Genomic DNA, 21,872 nt, shown 5'->3' on the forward strand with positions numbered 1-21,872 from the left:
GAACTGAGCAGTGTTATAAAACCCGGTCAACTCGGTGATTAATATGTATAATACACTTAATGATTTATTATTTAACACACACACATATGATTATTACTACATATATATCTTAAATTTTCAGTAATTATTCATGAAGTGAGACCATTATGTGTTTTTCAGTTTTTGTGTATCCAAATGTATCTAATTTTGTTATATATTTCAATCAGTTTATGATTTGAACTTATGATTTTGACATATATATCTTCCCTAAAAATATTTCTATATGAATTACCAAATCCGAGTACTCCCGAGTACTCGCTACTCAGTAGTCGGCCGAACAGGCACCGGGTAACGAGTTCTACAACCTTGGTTTCAGGTACTTCAGAGGACTGTGACAAGGCAAAGGCGTGACCGTACACATCCTTGGTTTTATGACTGATTGGATCTTAGGAGACTCTGATTTTAAATAATGTTTTGGAAACAATGGTTTTATAAACACTTCTTTTAGTAAATGAGTTATTTTGAAAGGTTTAAATTTGTTGTGATTTCTGGGATGTTACATCACCTCTATGATAACATATGACTTGATCACTTTTCAACGGATATTAACACAATAAAAAAAGGTTTTATATATCAATTTTCGGATTTCCATTACAAGCAAAAACAAATAACCCCAACTAAAATTAGTTACCAAAATTTAACATATGTACTTGCAAATTTTTTTCAACGACCAACATATTGGACTCACTCTCTAACCCTAAGCCCTTTATTCAAGTCCATTACCAAAAACTAATATTACCAACATACTATTAATGTTTACAAACATTAACATTTAGAAAAGAAAAATATTAATATAATGACACAATGTGCAAATAATTTACAAAACAAAAATGTTTACTTAACCATTACAACATGTTAGATTCCACTTCCACGTAACTAAAACAAAACAAAAATAAAAAGAGATTTTGAAAAAAAAAAAAAGAACCACACTATATTACAAAACAAAAATAACACAATTTCTATTAAAAAACTTAAAAACAAAAAAATATTAAACACTTACGAGTTAACTACTAACCAAAACAAACTTTATACCTCAACAAACAAAAAATATAAAAAGAATTAAAAAAAAATCTTTACTGCCAACCGACACAAAGACCAATTAAAAATAAATATAACTATAATTATCACATATCTATACCCACACTCAAACCCGATTCTTGGAATACTACAAAATTAATATATCCACTTCCCAAATTACCCTCATACTAAAAAACTTTAATATGACCACCAAATAAACGAATGAAAACAATATCCCACAATTATCAACTTACATACAAACACAACCAATCTTTAACAATAACTTTTCCTCAATCTATTTAATTATTCAATTCAAACAAAAACAATAACACCAAAAAAAGACATTAACACACCAAGTACGAAAAAAAGTCAACAAACATCTAAAAAAAACATGAACATTTTATTTTTCCTTAAATTACCGACCATTCCAACCCGCGCCAATGACGCGGGTGGCCTTTTATTAGTTAAAACTTTTAAAATCATAACAATTGAAGTAAAAAGAACCGGTAAGGCCGGGGGCGAGGCGGTAACACCCGAACGAGCAAAAACTACATGGCCTGTCTCCGAGCGCCGCGGGCTTTATCCCATTCACCTGTAGGAATTACCATATCCAATGAACACAAGACTTTCCGAGACACACAGACACACTCTTTGACCCTTCTCTCTCCATAAATTTCATTCAAATCTCTTTCTAGAAGTAAATGCGCTTCACGCTTCCCCCATCTAAAACTCCAAAATAACTTCTAACAACTTTTAAAAACCCTTTGATTTCACTTCAAATTGCACCAGTTAGCTGGTTGTTCGACCTCCATGTCATAATTTTCAAGTCTCTCTGGATCTGATTCCTGCCTAAACCTTGGATTCTTTTCAGAGAAGAGGGTTTTCAGTTTGGGCCAATTTTAATTTGACAAAGTATTTGGAGTTTGTCAGTCGATGGTGATATGGGTTATCAAACTTCAGACTTGGGTCCTGATTGAAGCCGGGGAAAGAAATTGGCACTTTTAGTGGATATCTTTCGCGAAATTTGGGGAATATTTAGTTACTGATTGAAGCTAGGGTTTGTCGTAGAGGAGGAGAAAGTATTTCATGAAATCTTGAAGGAAAATGTTTTATTCGCAGTTTATATTAGCAAAAAAAGGTCCTTTAGGGACAATATGGATTGCAGCACATCTGGAGAGGAAGCTCCGCAAAAATCAGGTTGCAGATACTGATATTGGCTTCTCTGTAGGTAATACATATATTTTTTTTTGTTTATTCCCAAATTTTCTGTTGGAAGTCTGGTATCTTCCTGCACGAAGAGGTATTCTTAGAACCAAGAGTGATTTTGGTAATCACTTGACATGAAACCTAAATTTAATTTCTTTTTCTGTTCTATCTTCGTTGAGTTTGGCTTATTTATTGGAAACAGTTTTTGGTTAGATAGTTTACAAACAGAAATCTCATGGTTTAGCAGTCAATGAGTTGTTAATAAATTCTGGTTGGTTTTGACTTTTGACAGACTCGATTCTTTTCCCTGAGATGCCAATTGCACTCCGGTTGTCCAGCCATCTTTTGCTTGGTGTGGTTAGGATATACTCAAGAAAGGTAAATTACCTTTTTGATGATTGCAGTGAGGCTTTGCTTAAAGTAAAGCAAGCTTTTCGGTCCACTGCTGTTGACTTACCACCTGAAGAATCCACTGCTCCATATCACTCCATCACCTTGCCAGAGACTTTTGATCTAGATGATTTTGAGCTGCCAGACAGTGAGATTTACCAGGGGTTAGTTTCTCAATAATCAATATCCATCCTTTATGGTTTGGTCCCGTAGTTAAGTTAATGATCTGATGTTTGCTTGCTGTTATGAATATTCTGCAGTAATTATGTTGATCACCACATTAGTTCAAAGGAACAGATCACACTTCAAGATACTATGGATGGTGTTGTTTACTCTACATCTAACTTTGGACTTGATGGTAGGTATATTTGTCTGTTACTAAACGATGTTTACATTCTTTCATCATGGAGTCGTTTGTTTACCGATTCTTATCCCTGTAATTTGTTTATGTTTATAGAGAGATTTGGTGATGGTGATGCATATGGTTTGGACCTTGACGAGGTAAATATATTCCTCCTCCTCATTGGATCCGTGTCAAATTTAAGTTGGTATTCTTGTTCATGGATGCTGAAAGCTTTCTATCTAATAATACACTTGTATTATATATATTGTTGATAGATTTGAGTTGTATGTACAAGCAGGAACTATTGGTGGGGAAGGCTGCATCTGCAGAAGATGCTACTGGTACATCGAATTCAGAGTACGCTCTCTCTCTCTCTCTATATATATATATATATACATATATATATATATATATCAACACTACAATATTCTACTTTTGTAATCCTAAGTTGTTATCTTCTATATTTTACCAGTTTTGCAAGTTAAATACATACTGTAATTGCCAACTTTTGATTCCTGCACTTCTACCTAGGCAATCCAAATGATTATGTTGGGAGGGATGAAATGTGAATGGGAATTTATAGCTTAAGATAACAATTAAGTTAAAAAAATTCTAAGTATGTCATGCCATTTTTGTTTAGCTAAGAGAAGAGCATCCCCAATGGCAGTTTGGAGAATTACTTATCACTATTCCAAAACTACTTAGCGATGACTTATTCCTATTGGACTTGATCACTTATCTGATAGGATGACATCTTATTATACTCTAAGTGGTTATCGGAATAGTTCCCTTTTACATTTGCCCCCTTGCTTTAACAATATTAGATTTTACCCCCTTAACCATATTTTTATATTACATATTTAATATCTTTTGACTAATTAATCTGTTTTACTATATATACAGATTAAAAATGAATATTATTTAGTATTTACAGAAGAATATATCATTAAAAAGCATTTGTCAAAACAATCAAAATTTATATTGATATCAAATACGAATGTTCTAAGCTCTAACATAAAAACATCTTTCAATCTCAGTGTTGATCCTCAGGCATCTGCCCAGGTTGATGCATTGTTCAAGTATGATCATAATCAGGATACCCCAACTATTCCCGAGGATATGCCAGCTGGCGATATTATGAATCAGGTCCATAAAAGAACATTAAATTATTTCCATGCTACTTTCAAATCTAAAATTTTAAAACCATCTTGTGTTTTTTTTTCTTCCATATCAGCATATAGATGAGTATGATGGAGATAACGATCCAGTTGAGTATGCACATGCTCCATGTACTCCTGGACTATGGGAAGAACCAAATTTGTCCAACATTCAAGAAACTTCTGCATATGATGATCATCAAGAACCTGAAAATCATCCCATAACAGAATTTGCAGTGAAGGAGAATTTAGAAAATGACTCCAGTGAGCAACATCATAATCAATTTGAGCCACTTGAGAAATCACCACCACACATTGCAACAACAGAACAGTTGTCACTTGAGCAATCACCACCACACAATGTGACATCAGCAGAACAGATTTCACTTGAGAAATCACCACCACACGTTGTGACAACTGAACAGATGTCACTTGAGCAATCACCACCACACAATGTGACATCAGCAGAACAGATGTCAATTGAGAAATCACTACCACACATTGTGACAACAGAACAGATGTCAATGTATGATCCTGGTTCAACACCTTTTACAGAATCACATATGGTTGACCAAGTTAGGTCAATGTCTCCAATAGCAGAGGTGTCTGAAACTGTTGTTTCTGTGGTTGATGATCCTGTCAAAGTGGTGAATTTGCTTAATGAAAATGCCACACACCAGGAGCCTGAAGTTCAGACTGTAGATGATAACTGTGAAAACTATGTAGTAGAACATCAAGGCATGTCAAACAATATTACTTATGTAGTCAATCATGAGAATGCATTCCACCCTACCATGGAATTGGAATTAAACACTGAACCCTCTGATGAACAACACAACCTTGTGACTCCCCAAGATCAGGGTTTTATGCAACCTAAAGATTCCACAGTTCCAGTTCAGTCAACTCATGACAACATGCCAAATTTTGACTTTATGGGTCTTAGGCCATGTGTCACTCTTTCGAATCATGAGAATGCATTCCAGCCTACCAGTTCTCTTCCACCATCTGAATTTACTTCCCTGCCCTTGCCCTCAGTTGAAACATCTAGGAGGGAGGAACAGGAACACCCCAGTGCTCCCATTTTGGTGCAAGGTTTGTGAAATGAGCTTATTATGCTTGAAGTTACAATTTGAGTGTTGTCTATTTAATCTAACATCAAATGTATGATCATTTTTCAGGGGAAGTAGTACCACAAGCAGATGCAACTGAACCATTGGAAAGAAACTTGCAGGAAACATATCATGCTGAAGTTGGTCCAAGTAATACAGTAGTCCAGGTGGCATCTAGCATACTACCAAACAGACAGGTGGTCAATGTAATTGAAAGAGATGTTCAGGTTTATAATACCAACAGCTACATATCAAACTTCCACCCCTCTGAGAAAGTGCTCTCTTTTTCACAAGGGCATGATATAATAGAAAGAGAAAGTACTACACCCATACATCAAAGCACATTCACATCTAGCATTAGCATATCAAACAGACAGGTGGACAGTGTAAATGAAAGAGATGTTCATTTAAATAACAGCAACAGCTACACAACCAACTTCCCTGCCCCTGAGAAACTGCTCTCTTTTTCACAAGATTTACCCAACAACATGAACATGAACATGAACATGCTACCAGAAACCACACCCATCATGGCACCACCAGGTTATGGAGGTGATGCTGGAACCAATAATAGGTATTCAGGAAGAAAACGCAGTATCACAGAAAGCTCAATGTCAGCTCAGAGTTTGAATCTCAATTTAAATGAATCTTCCAGTTTTTACACCACAAACAACACGAAAGAATCTTTTCGGGATGATGATTTGTTGTCATCGATATTAGGTATGCACAGACTGTTTTGAAGTTTGTATCCAACTTTTAGTTTAGTTTTTAAATAAGAACAAGGAGATTTGTTTTTGTTGCAGTGGGAAGAAACACTTCAATATTAAAAATGAAGTCCACTCCTACTCCTACTCCTACTCCTCCCACTGAGGCACCATCTACAAAAAGAAGGCGGCAATCTGCACCCAAGACTGCCAAAACTGGGATTTCAAAAAGGAAGGTGCTCATGGATGATAACATGGTTTTGCATGGCGAGTATGTTTACATTCTTAATAAAACATGTTGAATGCTCAATCAATATTCTTTTCCTTCTTCTATGTCATCACTGAAAATGTTTTTTTTTTTTTTTTTTTGAAACAGCACAATACGTCAGCAATTGACAAACACAGAAGACATTCGGAGATTAAGAAAGAAAGCTCCTTGCACTCATGCTGAAATTTCAATGATTGAGAAACAGTTCTGGGAAGATGAACTTTTTGGTAGATCCATAATTACGGGTGAGTTGTTAGTGGGCAAATTCAGAAAAGATTATGTTTCTGTTGACTGACATTGTGTTAAATTTTACAGGAATGTCAATCAAATTGACTTCTTTGCAGCGTCAATTGTATGATATAAGTAAAATTGTTGTCTCCCAATATGATAATGCTTCTTTAGAAGGTGTAACAGACCAAAAATCAATTTCCCAAAATGATGAAAAGGACATACAACCGGAAATGGTGACTGAAAACACGGGTGTCTCTGTTGAGCCAGATGTTCCTAAAGAAAACAAAGATCATGATGATAACTTTGATCCTGTTCCCATGATAATAGATGTTTCTGAAGAAGCACAACCGGTGGATGTTCCCAAAGAAGACAGAGATGAGGATAACTTTGATCCTGTTGTTATGAAAGATAAAGATGTTTCTGAATCACAGCCAATCGATGTTCCTAAAGACAATAGAGATGAAGATAACTTTGATTCTGAATCACAACCAATCGATGTTCCTAAAGAAAATAGAGATGAAATCGATGTTCCTAAAGAAAACAGAGAGGAGGATAATTTTGATCCTGTTGTTAGGGAAGATAAAGATGTTTCTGAAGCACAACCAATTGACAACAACACACATGATACTGATAACAATACCAGATATTTAGATTATTATGAGAATCAAGAACAGATGCATACAACTGGTGATTTTACCCAACTCTTTGGTCCAGAACATGATATTTTGGAGCATGCTACTGCAATGGAGATGGATGGCAATAGCTTTCAAGATGCTGATGTTGGAGTTTCTGTTATGCATACCAAGGTTGAATCTGAATCACTGACACATGCTGATGTGGTCCCAAGTGATACGAATGACATGTCAGCAGCAGCACCGGTTGAGGTTGAAAAGAGCAGCCAGATGGTTGCTCCTCTGCTAATGGGCCCACCACCAGGTTTCGGTGCATATGAAAGAATAGATGTACAGTCTGCTAATAATTCTATTGAAAGCAATGTTGCTTCTGAAAGAAAGGTTGATGATGAGTCAGTTAGAGAAGAAAGACAAGAAGTTGTTTTAGATGCTTCCACTACGTTCTCTTCTGAGACTGATGGCTTAAAATCACACATTCACATTGATATCCTTGACACTGAAATCAGTAACAATGAGGAAGAGAACAACTTGGTCTCCAATGGTGATGTCTTTGGTGAAGCAGTTGATGCTGTAGACAATCAGGTGTTGGAAGACATTTTATTGGATGAAAGAGAAAAGGCAGGTCATGATGTTACTACTACTTCATTGAATCTAGAAGATATCCCTACCGATAACAGGGTTGATGTTGATGCTGATGATGTAAGACAAGTTAGTTATTTATTTATCATTTTTGCGAGTTTTTTATATAAAGAATGATGTATTGAAAGTTGTTATTTTGGGTGGGGTTGTTGTAGCAGGATTATATGTATTCTGGAGTTGCAAATGATACAGGTTTGCATCAGTTTCCTTTATTTCTGAGTGTCTCAATGTCATCATATATATATATATATATCCTTACTATTTATTGTGTGGTGGGTGTTTGTTCAGATTTTCTGAATTTTGATGACGGGGATGATGACGAGGCTGGAGAAGCAGCTGATGATTACATGCCTGATGGGGAAGAAACAAAGATGCTTGACAACAGTGGATGGTCTTCGCGTACAAGGTATGTAAATGAGATATAGTTGATAAGGTTTGCATACATATATATATTTATTTAAGAATATATATGGATATGGTAGGGCTGTTGCAAAATACCTCCAGATTATGTTTGACAAGGAAGGAGAGCGTGGAAGGAATTTGCTTGGTGTGAACAACCTGCTAGCTGGAAAAACACGCAGGGAAGCTTCAAGAATGTTCTTTGAAACACTGGTATGCTCCCTCATCATACGATTTTAATATCACTCTGTAAAGAAAAAAAAGAGTAAAATACAAATGTATATTTTGTTGCAGGTTTTAAAGACAAAGGATTACATCCATGTGGAACAGACGGATCCGTTTGAAAACATAAATGTATTTCCACGTTCCAAGCTTTTGAAATCAGAATTTTAAAGCAAAGAGGAGGAGAAGTTGATTGTGGTTACTTAGGTCTTTTGTTACTTTGTTTATGGTCTCAAGAGAGTAAATTAATTAGTTATGTTGTTTTGGTAGAGTTATAACATGGACTGGAGTCGAATAGATGAATCATGTAGCAAACACACACATTTATTTAATGCTTGTTAGAGGTTGTCATGTAATGTTGTACGTATGGATCATGCATATTTATTTGTAAATAAGCACATAGAGTTTAATCCATGCTAATTTACTCATACTATTGCTCTCTTTCTCTTTCCTTTTTGCTTGTGTTTGCCATTTTTAATCTTTGTCATCCACATATTAATTTTTATTGATCCAATTTTGGTGTTACAAATTCCTAAGGTGTGTTTCACATCACATATAACATGGGCGTGTATTTAGCTTAAAAAAAATCAAAAAAAGTAAAACTTAGGAGCTTTTAGCTAAAATAAAAAGCTCAAAATACAAAAACTATTTTAAATAACGTTTGACAAAAATAAAAACTTTTTTATATTTTTGCAAATCGACTTAATTATATATATTTTTTAAATCAATGACATGTTTAATGTAAGTCATTTTACGTGTTTTAAAAACTTTCAATTATTTTTACCAAATATTCATATTACAAATAAAACTACAAATAAAGCTACAACAACCGGCTTTCACCTGTTATATAATATATTTATATACATTTGTTAAAAAAAATAATAATGTCCTTAAGAAATGTATTGCCTTTTGATATAAAATTTATTTCAACTTTGTTTTTTTTTTTTTTTTTTTTTTTTTATATAAATCTTATTCACATCTTTATTCTATTTTGTCCTTGTAAGAAGGTAATTAAGAAAAACGCATTACATTATATACACGAATGGTGCAAAACATACTGTTGTTTAAAATGAGGAACTAAGCTGCTATTTTAGAACATGATATAATATGGGGAAGGCTTATGGATGAACATTTCAAAATAGTTTTTTCTACTGTTGTTTAGAATTTAGATAATTAGATGTAGCAAATGATGAAATTAGAGGCATTTAAGTAATGAATACCAAAATTGTTAGACATGATAAAGAGTGCATTCTAACAATATCAACGTTCACTACTAGGGTTATATAGAATAATTGGATAGACTTTTTAAAATTATAGTATTTTAATAAAAAAAATGAAAGATATAATAATATATTTGAAATAGAATGTCAAAAAAAATTAAAAAAAGAAAAAGAAAAGGTAGAGTTAGACCTAAAATGTAAAATGATGCACATGAATTAAAAAGAAAATGAAAAAAAGTGAAATGGGTGGGGTGCGTACTTTGTATATAAGACAGACAGACTACTACAACCCTCTCCTCCTCCAAAATAAATATCTCCCCAAGTCCCCCACCTCCTTCCTTCCTCTTTCTTTCTCTCTCCATTTTCTCTCTCTATTTCTCTCTGTTTCGATTCCCAAACGCCGAGAGTCGTAGCAGAGACTCGCCTGTTCTTCGATTCAACTCCGACTTGGTTTATGAGGTATAATTTTTAAGGCCTGTTAATGTCTCGTCTATCTCTTTTTCATTCGACAGATTTTCTTTCAATTAATTCGTCTTTTTGGTATCTTCGCCCCCTTTTTTAGATTTTCAGATCTGTTCTTTGGTTCTTGTGTTTTAAATCGGTCAAAATAAAATTTTATGATATCTCGTGATTGGTTCTGTATGGAAGCGGAACTTAAAGGGTTTCGTAGATTCGATTGTGTATGTGGGTGTGTTTGTATGCGTTTTAAATCCTTAAAGATTCGAAATTACTGATCTTTTTGTTGAACCAATGTTTGTTTATATAAGTTTTTCATGATTTACGCTATTTAATATGCTAGATACCAGGTTAAATAGGTTTGATTTTTTGGTTTCTTGCAATACACCATTGTTGTTTACCTTTTCTATGCATTTTCTTTTATCTTTTATATAACTGGATCTTGAATTAATATTTGGTTTTGTATTTTTGCAGCTCGAAGGAGAAGCCCACTCTAGGGTAAGTCTTCTTGCTATATAGATACGTATCAAAGTTTTTATCGCTTTATCATCCCTTATTTTTTATTCTAAATCGACCTAGGTAAAGTGATTTCAATAAAGATCGTATTCTATCCCGTTAAGGGTTTGTTCATACATGACTATTTGAAGTGTGTTGAATGCACTTTTGACATTTCCCCCCTTTATAGTCCTAATTTGAACTTTGACGGGTCTGGTGGGGTAGGTGTTGGTTGCATCTAATTTTTTGAATGACTGGTTTAAATTTCTGAACAAGATGCAATCTTTATTAATCTGTTAATTTGTTTTTCTATAAAGTTTCCATTTTGTTCATAATGCTTGTGTAAATAAATATTCAAGAGTTTATAATTATTTATTTATGTCATGTGTACTTACAGTGGTCAGCGGATCAAGACCCGCAAACGGAATATTGCAGCCCCTCTGGACCCTGCAGCATTTGCGGATGCAGTGGTCCAGATTTATCTGGATAATGCTGGTGATCTGGTTAGTATTCATTTTATTAATCAAATTATCTTATCATATTTTTTATACAATTCTAACATCATCATCAACTCTTTACTTTACCAAATCTGCAGGAATTAATTGCTAAGTGCATTGAATCTTCAGACCTTAACTTCAGCAGATATGGTGACACTTTCTTTGAGGCAAGAAGCGAGACTTGTTTCATTTCAGATGCTGTTTTGTTTGTAGGGTTATTTGTTGATATGCATGTTTGTGTTTTCAGGTTGTGTTCACTGGAGGGCGTACTCAACCTGGAACAACAAAGCCTGATGAGGGGGAGAGGCACACTTACTCAATTCTAGACTGTGAGGCAAAGCGTGAAGTGATATTGCCATCTGTAATCTACATTCAGAAGATTTTAAGGCGAAGGCCTTTTCTGATTAAGAATCTTGAAAATGTTATGCGAAGGTTCCTTCAGTCCCTTGAGTTTTTTGAGGACAATGAAAGGATTAAGCTTGCCATTTTCACAGCACTTGCCTTCTCACAGAAGCTGTCTGGTCTCCCACCAGAGACAGTGTTCCAGCCACTTCTTAAGGATAACCTAGTTGGGAAAGGACTGGTTCTTACTTTCATCACAGACTTCTTCAAGGAGTATCTCATTGATAACCCCCTTGATGATCTCATCTCCATCTTGAAACGTGGCAAAATGGAGGACAATCTGCTTGAGTTCTTTCCTTCTGGGAAGCGATCCGCTGAAGCTTTCTCTGAGCATTTCACGTAAGTACTTTTTTTTTTTTTTTTTTTTTTTTTCTTTCTATTTGTTGTTGAGGGGTAAAAGGGTAATTTTGTATTTGTATAAGAAAATGTATGTTGAATATGTATGCAGTAAAGCAGGCATGGGTGCTTTGGTTGAATATAATGACAAGAAGATCTTTGAGGTGAAGGTGAAGGAAATGAAAACAGCATTGACAACTCAGATATCAGAGGAAGTTGATATATCAGAAGTGATTGAAACAGTGAAACAGCATGTGAAGGATGCGAAATTGCCTGAGATTGAGGTAGTGAGGATTCTGTGGGATGTTCTGATGGATGCTGTTCAGTGGTCAGGGAAGAATCAACAGCAGAATGCTAATTTGGCTCTGCGCCAGGTAATGTGATCATGTAATGTAATCATGTAATGATGATGATGATGATGATGATGATGATTGGGGTTATGTTATGCAGGTGAAAACATGGGCTAAGCTGCTGAACACATTCTGTACAAGTGGAAAGCTTGAGCTGGAGCTGCTGTACAAGGTTCAAGTGCAGTGTTATGAAGATACAAAACTGATGAAGCTGTTTCCTGAGATTGTGAGATCCCTTTATGATCAAGATGTTCTTGCTGAAGACACTATCCTTCATTGGTTCCGTAAAGGAACCAATCCAAAGGGAAGGTCTGTATTGTGTGTATATATATGTTTTATGCAAGTTTTTTTTTTTTATCTTATTTGCTCAAATTGGGGGTTTGGTTTTTGATAGGCAAAGCTTTGTGAAGGCATTGGAGCCATTTGTGAAGTGGCTGGAGGAGGCAGAAGAGGAGGAATAGATGTTTCTTATGTGATTCATGACTGCTCTACTGTCTTAATGTCTTTGCTTAAAACTTGATGTGTGTTTGTTTTGTTTGTTTGTTTGTTTGTTTGTGTACTTTTCTGCTGTCCTTGTCAAAAGTTTTATGATATGCTCTCTCTGATGAATTGATTCGAATAATCTGTGTTTGTTTACCAGCTTCCTTATATTTCTCATATTTCTTGCTGCTGTTGCTTACATATATTATTGGTGAGTTAGGCTTGACATGGGTTCCCTTTTTTCGTCTTGCATACTCTAGTTTTCTTGCAAGATGATGTAGATGTGTATGACATGCTGATGAAAACAAGTGTGTGATGATGATGGCTTGTGTACTTCAAAATTGTCTTTAATATTCTAAGATGTGTGTATGTACATTTGTGATTATGTTCCAAAATCTATTACTTTAACTCCTCATACTAGTACAATCCTGTTTTAAAACAACAATGAATAATGGTACACTTTTATTTTTTCATGACCAGGAAAAACTAGTTTTTTGTTCAGTGTTTGATATATTTATTCTATTTTCTTAAGTGTCAAGGTTTCCAATAATAAATTTAAAAGTCTGGAAAAGAAGCAAATGTGTATAAGTAGAATTCAATACACAAGCATCTGTAGATTTGGGGGGATATACACATAAACAAACAATGATGTACTCTCATCCAAAACATAAAACACACAGATTTATATGCGTTTTGTTCTGATTATTTAATTGTTGTTAGAGTTTGTGTTGACAACCATGATCCATTTGCCTATACAAGAAGCAATGATCATTATCTTAGTATTTACACAACATATAATGTTCACTGATGTATTATGACTATATGTCCGAGTGGGAAGACCTAAGAAGAAGAGGGGTGAGGATGAGACTGCTACCCAAGCAAGTCAGTCTGCAACTAAACTTTTTAGGAAGTGCATCAATGTCACATGTATCAAATGCAATAATAGAGGAGAACACAACTCCAGGAGTTGTAAAGGGCAAGGAGGAAGTGAGCATGCTAGAGGAGCAGGGAGGAATCACAACTACATGGGGGTGTAGTTTGAAGTTAATGGAGTGTTGTTTGGGTTTTAACTTTGGTATTTGTCTATTGCTTTGCAAACCAATGATATTGATTATCTTTTGTTAGTATTTTAAACATTTTAGTATGATGGTATGGTAGAATAGTTAATCAATGGCATGCTTTGTTAAAAACATTGACAACTATCCCATTTTGTCTTGAATGATTTAGTTAATATGATGATAACTTTTGTTTAACATTGTATGTTGTCACTGCGTTGTATGACTACTTCTTAATGTTAAATTACAATTTTGGTCCTTAGCATTTTTTATTTTAAGACTAAATTACGCAAATGGTCCCTATGGTTAGGGGTAATTTGCGCATTTGATCATTAACTTTTTTTTACGTTATCAATATATGTTTTCGTTGTGTCTTTCCTTATCATACTTTAAAAAACTATTTTATCCTTAATAAGTTATTTCTTAATCAATTAATTTAATTTAATTATCTATAATTTTATTAAAAATAAAATGGTCCTACATTATTCCCCTCCTTCCCTTCCCCACCTCACCCTTCTTCTTTCCTTAGCCTTTTCCCAACTCCGAAGACTTCACAAAACTACCAAAAATCACCACTGCATCATCATCAGAAAATTCGATTTGGTTCAAAGGTCGACCACCCTCCGTTCTGGTTCGAGAATCCACAACATTGAACCCTATGAAGGGTAAGCTTGTCCAGAGCTTCAAGAACTCCAATGAATGACGATGAAGGTGATTCTGTAGATGTACAATAACATATCTTCCTCGATTCACAAGCTGGCTAGTCTATATAAGTACATGTCGGCGAGTCTGTAGATTTACATGTCGCCTACAGCTCCTCCATGTTGTTTCTCCGGTGAAGAAAGAGGGTCGTCGTAGCTCCTCCTATTGTAGATATGTTACATTTCGGAAGAAAAGAGAAACGAATGTGAGAATGGTTTCTAGCGGCGAAGGTGGTTTACAACGGCAAATCTGTAAAAAAACCCAACTTTTGTCGTATCTCTGTCATGTTGTTTGTCATGGGAAGAACGAGGGTCATTATAGCTCTTCCAGTGGCAGATATGTTACATTCCCACAAAAAAGAGGAACGAAGCTATGTATGGTTTTCGACAACGAATGTGATTTCCGATACTGAAGGTGGTTTTTGGCAGCGGCCAAATGCGCATACCCCAAACCACAAGGACTATTTGTGTAATTTACTCTTTTTGTAGTTTGTAAAAAATGTAATAATTTAATTTTTGGTTGATGTAGTATTTAAATTGCATTTATTATAATTTCGAACCATATAATTTTCAGTTTAGAAAAGAATAAATGACGGTTTTGACCCATGGTTGATATGAATTTGTAGGTTAAGTCCCTATTTAAGATAATTTCATAGGTTTTTCAAATTATTCATATATATTTGAGTAAGTTACATTTCTCTAGTGTTTTGGTCCAACCTTTGAAAAGTTAACAGGTTGCATCCCTCTAGTTTTAAAAAATAATGATCATTCTGTTTTACATCGTTAGAAAAGCTTTGTTAAATACCTGTAAAAAAAGCCAAAATAAAACAAGAAATTGCTTCGTGGTTGAGATTTTGGAAAGAATAAACGTACAACCACCTGCAAAAAATCATATCAAACCCACAACAACCGCCTACATCCATCGTTGCAATGGCAACAATCGGCGATAATGCATGCATACAATTACAGTTTACAGATGCTGGTGACACTACGATGGCAACATATGGTAGCGGTGGTGTGATGCAGAGGACGAGGATAAAAGAAAAGTGAAGGGGAACAAATGTTAATGTGATTTCCTTCCTGATGCACATTGATTTTTGGATAGAATCGACCATAGTTAGGCAATGAGTGGGAAACAGGTTAGTCAGACCAAAAGTTAGAGTGAAACGACGAGTTAGCATTTAGGGGTTTTTTTATTTGTTTATTGCATGATTAGTCCCTCTAGTTTATGAAATAAAAAATAAGGGGTATATTGGTCTTTTAACAGCTTGACAAGAAAAGCCAACAGTTTAATTTCTCCAAACCACAAGTACGAGACCTATTAACTTTTCAAAGATTGGACCAAATCTGCAAAATAGAGAGAACCACAAGGACCATTTCTTTAATTTACTCAAGAATTCTTAACACTAGAGTAAAACGCAGGACGATTACTCTTGGCTTTCATCATGTTAAAAAAAAACCCACTAATGAGCTTCTGCAATTCGTCAATGTCCATCAATAAACCCGCAACTCTGAAGTTTGAAGTTTCCGTTTCTTCAGTTTGGTCCTCCTATTGAATGAGATAGTTGATTATTCCAAGGTAATTTTGCTACGTAGCCGCTCGATTTTTTTTTGTTCCACTCAATTACTGGATTTTGTGTATAGAATTTATCCTGTCAGTTACATATTTTGATTTGAGGGCATTAAGTTTCTTTTCTTCCACAATTCACTTTTTTTCAAAACTAAATCCGTTAATGGTTTTTGTTATACAATATTGGCATCCATAACCAGTGTCCAGTGGGTAAGACTGTAAGAAGGTAAGGTATTGATATGGGTGATTTTTTGTAGGTAAAAAAAAATCAAATTCGGTATGATGATGATGCGTATTACAAACTTGGAAACAACCGCGTTCCCCCGATTATTGAGTTTTGCCCCTGCCCGATTCTACACTGCCTTTGCCTTTGCAAGAAGGCCTAGACGTCGAAACTCATTCCTCTTCACAACCAGTTGCTCAACTGATGTGTCAATCACCATTGCCACTGACCACAATTACGGCAATAAGCAAGTTATCAGTGTTACTCAAACCCTATACGACTACTTGCTCACCAACGTTAGAGAACCACCCGTAATAATCTCTCTCTCATCTCCCACTCTTCCAACAAACTTATTATATATCACTTTCACTTGCAAGAAAAAAAACTAAACAAACGATTTTTTTTTTTTTTTTTTATTGCTCCACAGATTCTGCGACAACTTAGAGAGGAGACTGCAACAATGCGTGGGAGTCAAATGCAGGTATCCCCTGATCAAGCGCAACTACTTGCAATGCTTGTCCAGATTCTTGGGGCTAACAGATGCATTGAAGTTGGGGTCTATACTGTAAGCATTTTCATTTTTTTTTATTTTTATTATTTTAACTCTCCTCCTTTTGGCCTCTAATCTAATGTTGTACGTAGGGATACTCATCATTGGCTGTTGCATTAGTCCTACCAGAATCAGGAATCTTAGTTGCTTGTGAGAGGGACATCAACTCACTCCAGGTTGCAAAGAAGTATTATCAACAAGCCGGAGTTTCACACAAGGTAATCTTTCTTTTTTCTATATTTCCTTACCTTTCCTTTCCTAACATACATTTATGAAATTGATACATTATTATATTAGGTGGATGTAAGACACGGATTAGCTGCCGATACCCTAAACTCAATGCTAGAGAATGGGGAGGGATGCAGCTATGATTTTGCTTTTGTTGATGCTGAGAAAAGAATGTATCAAGAATACTTTGAGTTGCTGCTTAAATTGGTTAGCAACATAAACTTTCACTCTCTTTAAGTTCATTTATAGCTTCACATTGTCTTAAGTTTTACATGTTGATTTTGTAGGTGAGAGTAGGTGGTGTTATAGTAATTGATAATGTGCTTTGGCATGGAAAAGTTGCTGATCCCATGGTAATGGTATTCCGTATTGTATTATGTATATAAACACAAGCATCATGACTGTAAGTTTTATGTTTAGAAATCTTATGCTATGTTCCTTCTTTAATTGTGTACAGGTTAATGATAAGAAAACAGAGAGCATAAGAAGTTTCAACAAAGCTTTAATGGACGACAAGCGTGTTACCATTAGTATGGTATGTCTGATGTCATACAAATATAAAATGCAACATTTGACTTGCTTTATACTTCATTAGTGCAAACTTTGGACTAATATTTTTGTTTGGGGTTTTGTTTCTAAGGTGCCAGTTGGTGATGGCATGACAATATGTCGCAAGAGATGATTTCTTTGCTTCAAGAAACAATTATCGAATCAGAAAAGACATATCCACAGTAGACTAATGTGTTCAGATTAAGATTTAAAAAACACGCCTCATTTTTGTAATTTGTAGACTGGTATATTGGTTATTTTATTCCTTCTAGTTCATGAAATGATGAGACCATAAGTTCCCTACTGGAAGTACAATCTGACAGAAAAGGGGAAAAAATGTAAAGATCAAAAGGAATATATGAATGTAATATATGGAGTTAAATTGATGTAATATGAATATCTACCTTCAGGGGTCATTATGAACACTGTGAAGTAAAACCTGAGCATGCTGTAAAAGAGCGTTGATTTCCTCATTTGAAGCATCAAGGAGGCGAAGTTCTTTGATTTCCTCTTGCCATTTTTCCATCTGTTCCTTGTGTATTCTGTGGGCATGAATGAGGTTAAATCATAAGCATACAACAACTGTAAATGTTTAAATAAACTTCATTTACATGTTCCAACTCACGCTATCATCCGTTCTTCAAATTCAGTAGTCAATTCTCTCAGGAATGATTTCCCAGATTCAAGAAGTTCAGACACCTTTGTAAAATAATCAAAACCAGCTTAAAAAGTTAAGTCATAAATTCAAGAGTGTGTAATGTAATTATAACATTTTGGTGATGATTAATCTTTGATGTGGTCACCTGCTGAGTAAATTGATCAATCTTTTCAAGAATTTGGTTCATAGAAACCTCCATGTGTTCAGATACAGGAGGATTTGTCTCTGTATCTTCTTCTGCAACCTCTACTATTGCTCCATCTACTACATCTGGTGATTCCTTCTCTTCAACCTGATGAGTGAATATCATAAAGTAGTACCCAAGAACAAATTATTAATCTTCATTTGCTGTAACAAATGGAAATGATAAAAGTTAGGTTCCAAGAAGACATACAGATCTCATACGTTTCCTCATGGTTTCACCCCTTTCCATATCCATTTAAAATGTGTTTGTCAAAGACTGGATAAGAACAATCATATACCATCAACCATGAGAGATCATGTCAACAAAAGTTAACAGTAACAAGTTACACACATATTGTATTTCCTAGTGTTTTTATGATAAGGAGAGAGAGGGATGTTTTGTAACTACTTACATAGAATATACTTGTATTATATACAATAAATGTTATTTTTCTCCCATTTGTCACTTTTATGGCTACAGAAAACTAATTAAAAGGAACACTTCTATACTTCTATTGATATTGCTAATCACAAATTCTGCTTCAATATATTCTAGATACAAATCTACAAAAAGAATTTGGAAAAAGAAGACTGATCAAATTTTAAAATAACCTGGTCAAACATAGTAGTAGAATTGTTCCTTCATACGGAGAGAGTGACTCTCATGGTTTTGTTTACAAATAACAAGAATGTACAACAATCGAGTGATCAACTTTCTTTGTTTTCCTAATGAGATATGCAAAAACGAAGGTCTACAGCTCTACATGACAAAGGAAGTTTTACAGCAACATAATGTGAAGGTAAAAACGGAGATGGGGCACAAGCGAGCATGAAAGAGTTCCATCAACTGTGCAACCAGAGACACAAATTTCTCTCCAGAATCCAATCATGATAAGACTTAGAGGAGGTTAGGGAATCATTTTCAGAAAATTGGAAACCCTAACTTATTGGGGACCAAGTCTAACATGAAAGTAAAGCATGCGCTTACCATCACTTGCCATAATTGTTGATCGGATTCCATGTAACGCAAAGGCATACAAATTTGTGCACTAGTTTGCGTATGTTCTTAAACAAATCCTTTTCCGAATATATCAACAGCGATCCTTCTAATTGTAATCTTAAATGAGTGACTAAGAGCCTCACTCTAACAAAATTCCAATCGAAAAACAAATCAGTATACACACACGCACACATCTGCACAATCTACATCAGAAGCAGAGCATTACATCTCAAATGAGAGTGGCATAAAACTTTTGAAATCGTTTGGATCTTCGTTCAACAATTAACGTCTGAGTCATCTCGAATTCATAACAGAAAAACTATATACGGGCATTAAGTACACCGGTGAACAAATAATAAGACTCTTATATTAGGCACTGATTTCACAAAATAGGCAAAAATCACTAGAAACCAGTGAAAGCAACAATTCCGGTGAAGCACTAAACAGAACTATTGAACATATCATATACCAACGTACACATAATGCGAGTCACGATGCTTGATGCTTCATTGTCATTGGAAACCAACGATCAGATCATATACCAATTGAATGAGAATGACAAAAAGTAGGACATAAAACTTACCTTACAAAATAGAGAAGTTCAAAGGCTTGATTTCTGATTCGCTGGAGTGAAGTCGAGACGATGAATGAGCTCCTTTGAAATTTGCCAAACACACTCGTTACTTCCCGCGTTTCCACAATCCTGTTTGGGTATATAGAGGCGCTAAATGCGTGAAGCATTAGAGTATGCATTAATTTTATTTTTATTAATGTATATTTCTTTTTGTTATTAAGAAATTTTATTATTGTATTATAGTATTTCAATTTTACCATAAGAAATAAGAATTATTTTGTCACGTGTCATTCTCTCATTCGACTCGCCACATGTCATTTTGTCATAATTTTGAGATATATTTATTTTCCACTTGTCATTTAGTTAATTTTTTCATTTTCAATATATCATTAATTTTGTTTCCATAAATTAAACCTACCATAATAACTATTAATTTCAAATTTCAAATTTTAAATTTCAATTTCAATTTCAAATAAATTTACAGTTTAAACATTTGTGTTGAACATTTTGTTATAATTTACCCGTTTAGTACATGGATCTGATAACTAAACATATAATTTTAATTTATTTATTTTTTGTATTTTTTTCCTCAAAATTTCAGTTATTTCAAATTTCAAATTCAAATAAACTTCTCGTTTAATCGTTCATATTTAACATTTTGTTTTAATCAACCCGTATAATATACGGGTCTCACAACTAGTTATTTAATACGACAATATGTCCTTTTCGGAAAAATCTATCTAATTATAACATTTTAATATTCATTAGGATGTATTATAAAAGTGTAGAATAACTCTACCAATAAAAAATGTTTTTTATTTCGATAGCAACACTATAACACTAACTAGATAAAAGGTTTTAATTTTTAAATAAAATATTACTACATGAATAAATAAAAACGGGAAGGTATAATAGACAAATGTTGCTTTTAACCCTATAAAAAACTAATTATCTTCTTGTAAGTGTCAGTTTAAATTTATTTCTATATGTAAGTAATAATTTGATTACTGCAAGATTATCTTGTTTACAGTATATTTTAGATTTTTAATAAAAAAATTATAACATTTTAAACGACAATATGTTAATTCAAATATTATATATCTAAGGCTAACAAGAAAAAACACAATATTTTTTTGTCAATCCAAAATAATATTTTCTTTAGCCATTTAATGTAAGAAAGTTATTAAATTTTTCTACGGAAATTTCATATGAAATAGCCAAAGATTTTTTTATTGTATTAATATTAAATGGTTAAACACATAAATTTTATAATGGAAAACTAATTATCTTCACTTTTTTCCATAAACCATTCTCTAAATAAATAAATAAATAAATAAATAAATAAATAATAATAATAATAACAATAATAATAATAATAATAATAATAATAAGTTTGAGCACTAAAAAAGAAAACCACAACCAATATTCTTTCAATTTTTACGATTTGTTCTCATAGAAAAAGGGGAAATATACATGTAAGCCTATTTTTAAAAATAGCAATAAATATTTATTTTTAAATAATAGATTGCTAGTATAACAATCTTATCATCACCCTAAAAAATGGACATGTATTACTTAAAAAAGAAATATTTTGTAGGAAGAATAAGAAGTACATCATTTGTATGATTTTTGGTGAATCAACAAAATAAATCTTTATATAATACAAAAATAAGATGATTTGCAAAAAATTTTCAAAAAAAAACTCATAAATGATTCATTAAAGGTGTCTGAAAAGTGAATTAAAACTTGATTCAGTAAAAAAAATGAATCATCAAAGTTCATTTGAGATTTTTTTATAAATCATGTTATTATTGTATTATCTAATGATTCATTTTGTTGGTCGATAAAAAAATATGCAAATGATGCATTTCTTACCCCTCCTATCAAATATTTACTTTTAGAGAAATTAAAAACTCTTCTACATTTTATTCCTACTATCCTCCTACCCACATAAAATGGTGATAAGCGAACTAAAATATTATCAATTTC

The 21,872-nt window shown here is 33.8% G+C and overlaps 4 protein-coding genes across 5 annotated transcripts; 3 read left to right on the top strand and 1 right to left on the bottom strand.

The window, feature by feature from the left end:
• The first annotated feature begins 1,663 nt into the window (after positions 1–1,663).
• SYN4 (sister chromatid cohesion 1 protein 4) lies at positions 1,664–8,797 on the top strand. Of its 2 annotated transcripts, none has more exons than XM_079080404.1 (15): positions 1,664–2,284; positions 2,555–2,816; positions 2,913–3,010; positions 3,110–3,153; positions 3,294–3,352; positions 4,033–4,141; positions 4,230–5,244; positions 5,331–5,981; positions 6,065–6,236; positions 6,342–6,478; positions 6,549–7,795; positions 7,891–7,927; positions 8,024–8,141; positions 8,218–8,347; positions 8,429–8,797. In XM_079080404.1, exons 1-15 carry the CDS (start codon positions 2,161–2,163, stop codon positions 8,525–8,527), a joined length of 4,302 nt encoding a protein of 1,433 aa, XP_078936530.1. In that variant the 5' UTR covers positions 1,664–2,160; the 3' UTR covers positions 8,528–8,797. The 2 variants fall into 2 exon arrangements, with proteins under 2 accessions (XP_078936530.1, XP_078936531.1); XM_079080405.1 differs by having other exon boundaries at positions 1,665–2,284; positions 7,894–7,927.
• Positions 8,798–9,856: 1,059 nt separating this feature from the next.
• Positions 9,857–12,748, top strand: LOC145160995 (uncharacterized). The gene is made up of 8 exons (XM_079080406.1): positions 9,857–10,035; positions 10,507–10,530; positions 10,925–11,030; positions 11,123–11,191; positions 11,272–11,765; positions 11,875–12,136; positions 12,213–12,421; positions 12,507–12,748. Exons 1-8 carry the CDS (start codon positions 10,031–10,033, stop codon positions 12,571–12,573), a joined length of 1,236 nt encoding a protein of 411 aa, XP_078936532.1. The 5' UTR covers positions 9,857–10,030; the 3' UTR covers positions 12,574–12,748.
• Positions 12,749–15,795: 3,047 nt separating this feature from the next.
• On the top strand, positions 15,796–17,891 carry LOC145160996 (uncharacterized). The gene is made up of 8 exons (XM_079080407.1): positions 15,796–15,927; positions 16,176–16,452; positions 16,569–16,706; positions 16,784–16,909; positions 16,989–17,126; positions 17,207–17,272; positions 17,377–17,454; positions 17,560–17,891. Exons 2-8 carry the CDS (start codon positions 16,198–16,200, stop codon positions 17,599–17,601), a joined length of 843 nt encoding a protein of 280 aa, XP_078936533.1. The 5' UTR covers positions 15,796–15,927; positions 16,176–16,197; the 3' UTR covers positions 17,602–17,891.
• On the bottom strand, positions 17,667–19,991 carry LOC145160998 (knotted 1-binding protein). The gene is made up of 6 exons (XM_079080408.1): positions 19,893–19,991; positions 18,521–18,586; positions 18,272–18,418; positions 18,094–18,167; positions 17,873–18,010; positions 17,667–17,784 (listed from the first exon to the last, which is right to left on the bottom strand). Exons 2-5 carry the CDS (start codon positions 18,563–18,565, stop codon positions 17,875–17,877), a joined length of 402 nt encoding a protein of 133 aa, XP_078936534.1. The 5' UTR covers positions 18,566–18,586; positions 19,893–19,991; the 3' UTR covers positions 17,667–17,784; positions 17,873–17,874.
• Positions 19,992–21,872: the final 1,881 nt, after the last annotated feature.

The sequence above is a fragment of the Lactuca virosa genome, chromosome 2 (genome assembly GCF_052849685.1).
Source record: "Lactuca virosa cultivar CGN04683 chromosome 2, Lactuca_virosa_CGN04683_v6, whole genome shotgun sequence".
Taxonomy (NCBI): domain Eukaryota; kingdom Viridiplantae; phylum Streptophyta; class Magnoliopsida; order Asterales; family Asteraceae; genus Lactuca; species Lactuca virosa.

What these genes read in the sequence shown, in the direction of transcription:
- SYN4 (XM_079080404.1), top strand. Translation starts at nt 2,161, where the DNA reads ATGTTTTATTCGCAGTTTATATTAGCAAAAAAAGGTCCTTTAGGGACA. An exon ending in ATCTAACTTTGGACTTGATG is followed by an intron (nt 3,011 to 3,109) that starts GTAGGTATATTT and finishes TTATGTTTATAG; the next exon opens with AGAGATTTGGTGATGGTGAT. An exon ending in AACATGGTTTTGCATGGCGA is followed by an intron (nt 6,237 to 6,341) that starts GTATGTTTACAT and finishes TTTTTGAAACAG; the next exon opens with CACAATACGTCAGCAATTGA.
- LOC145160995 (XM_079080406.1), top strand. An exon ending in CTAATTTGGCTCTGCGCCAG is followed by an intron (nt 12,137 to 12,212) that starts GTAATGTGATCA and finishes TATGTTATGCAG; the next exon opens with GTGAAAACATGGGCTAAGCT. An exon ending in GGAACCAATCCAAAGGGAAG is followed by an intron (nt 12,422 to 12,506) that starts GTCTGTATTGTG and finishes GGTTTTTGATAG; the next exon opens with GCAAAGCTTTGTGAAGGCAT.
- LOC145160996 (XM_079080407.1), top strand. Translation starts at nt 16,198, where the DNA reads ATGATGATGATGCGTATTACAAACTTGGAAACAACCGCGTTCCCCCGA. An exon ending in TTGAGTTGCTGCTTAAATTG is followed by an intron (nt 17,127 to 17,206) that starts GTTAGCAACATA and finishes TTGATTTTGTAG; the next exon opens with GTGAGAGTAGGTGGTGTTAT. An exon ending in GAAAAGTTGCTGATCCCATG is followed by an intron (nt 17,273 to 17,376) that starts GTAATGGTATTC and finishes AATTGTGTACAG; the next exon opens with GTTAATGATAAGAAAACAGA.
- LOC145160998 (XM_079080408.1), bottom strand. Translation starts at nt 18,565, where the DNA reads ATGGATATGGAAAGGGGTGAAACCATGAGGAAACGTATGAGATCT. An exon ending in TTGATCAATTTACTCAGCAG is followed by an intron (nt 18,168 to 18,271) that starts GTGACCACATCA and finishes TATTTTACAAAG; the next exon opens with GTGTCTGAACTTCTTGAATC. An exon ending in TTTGAAGAACGGATGATAGC is followed by an intron (nt 18,011 to 18,093) that starts GTGAGTTGGAAC and finishes TCATGCCCACAG; the next exon opens with AATACACAAGGAACAGATGG.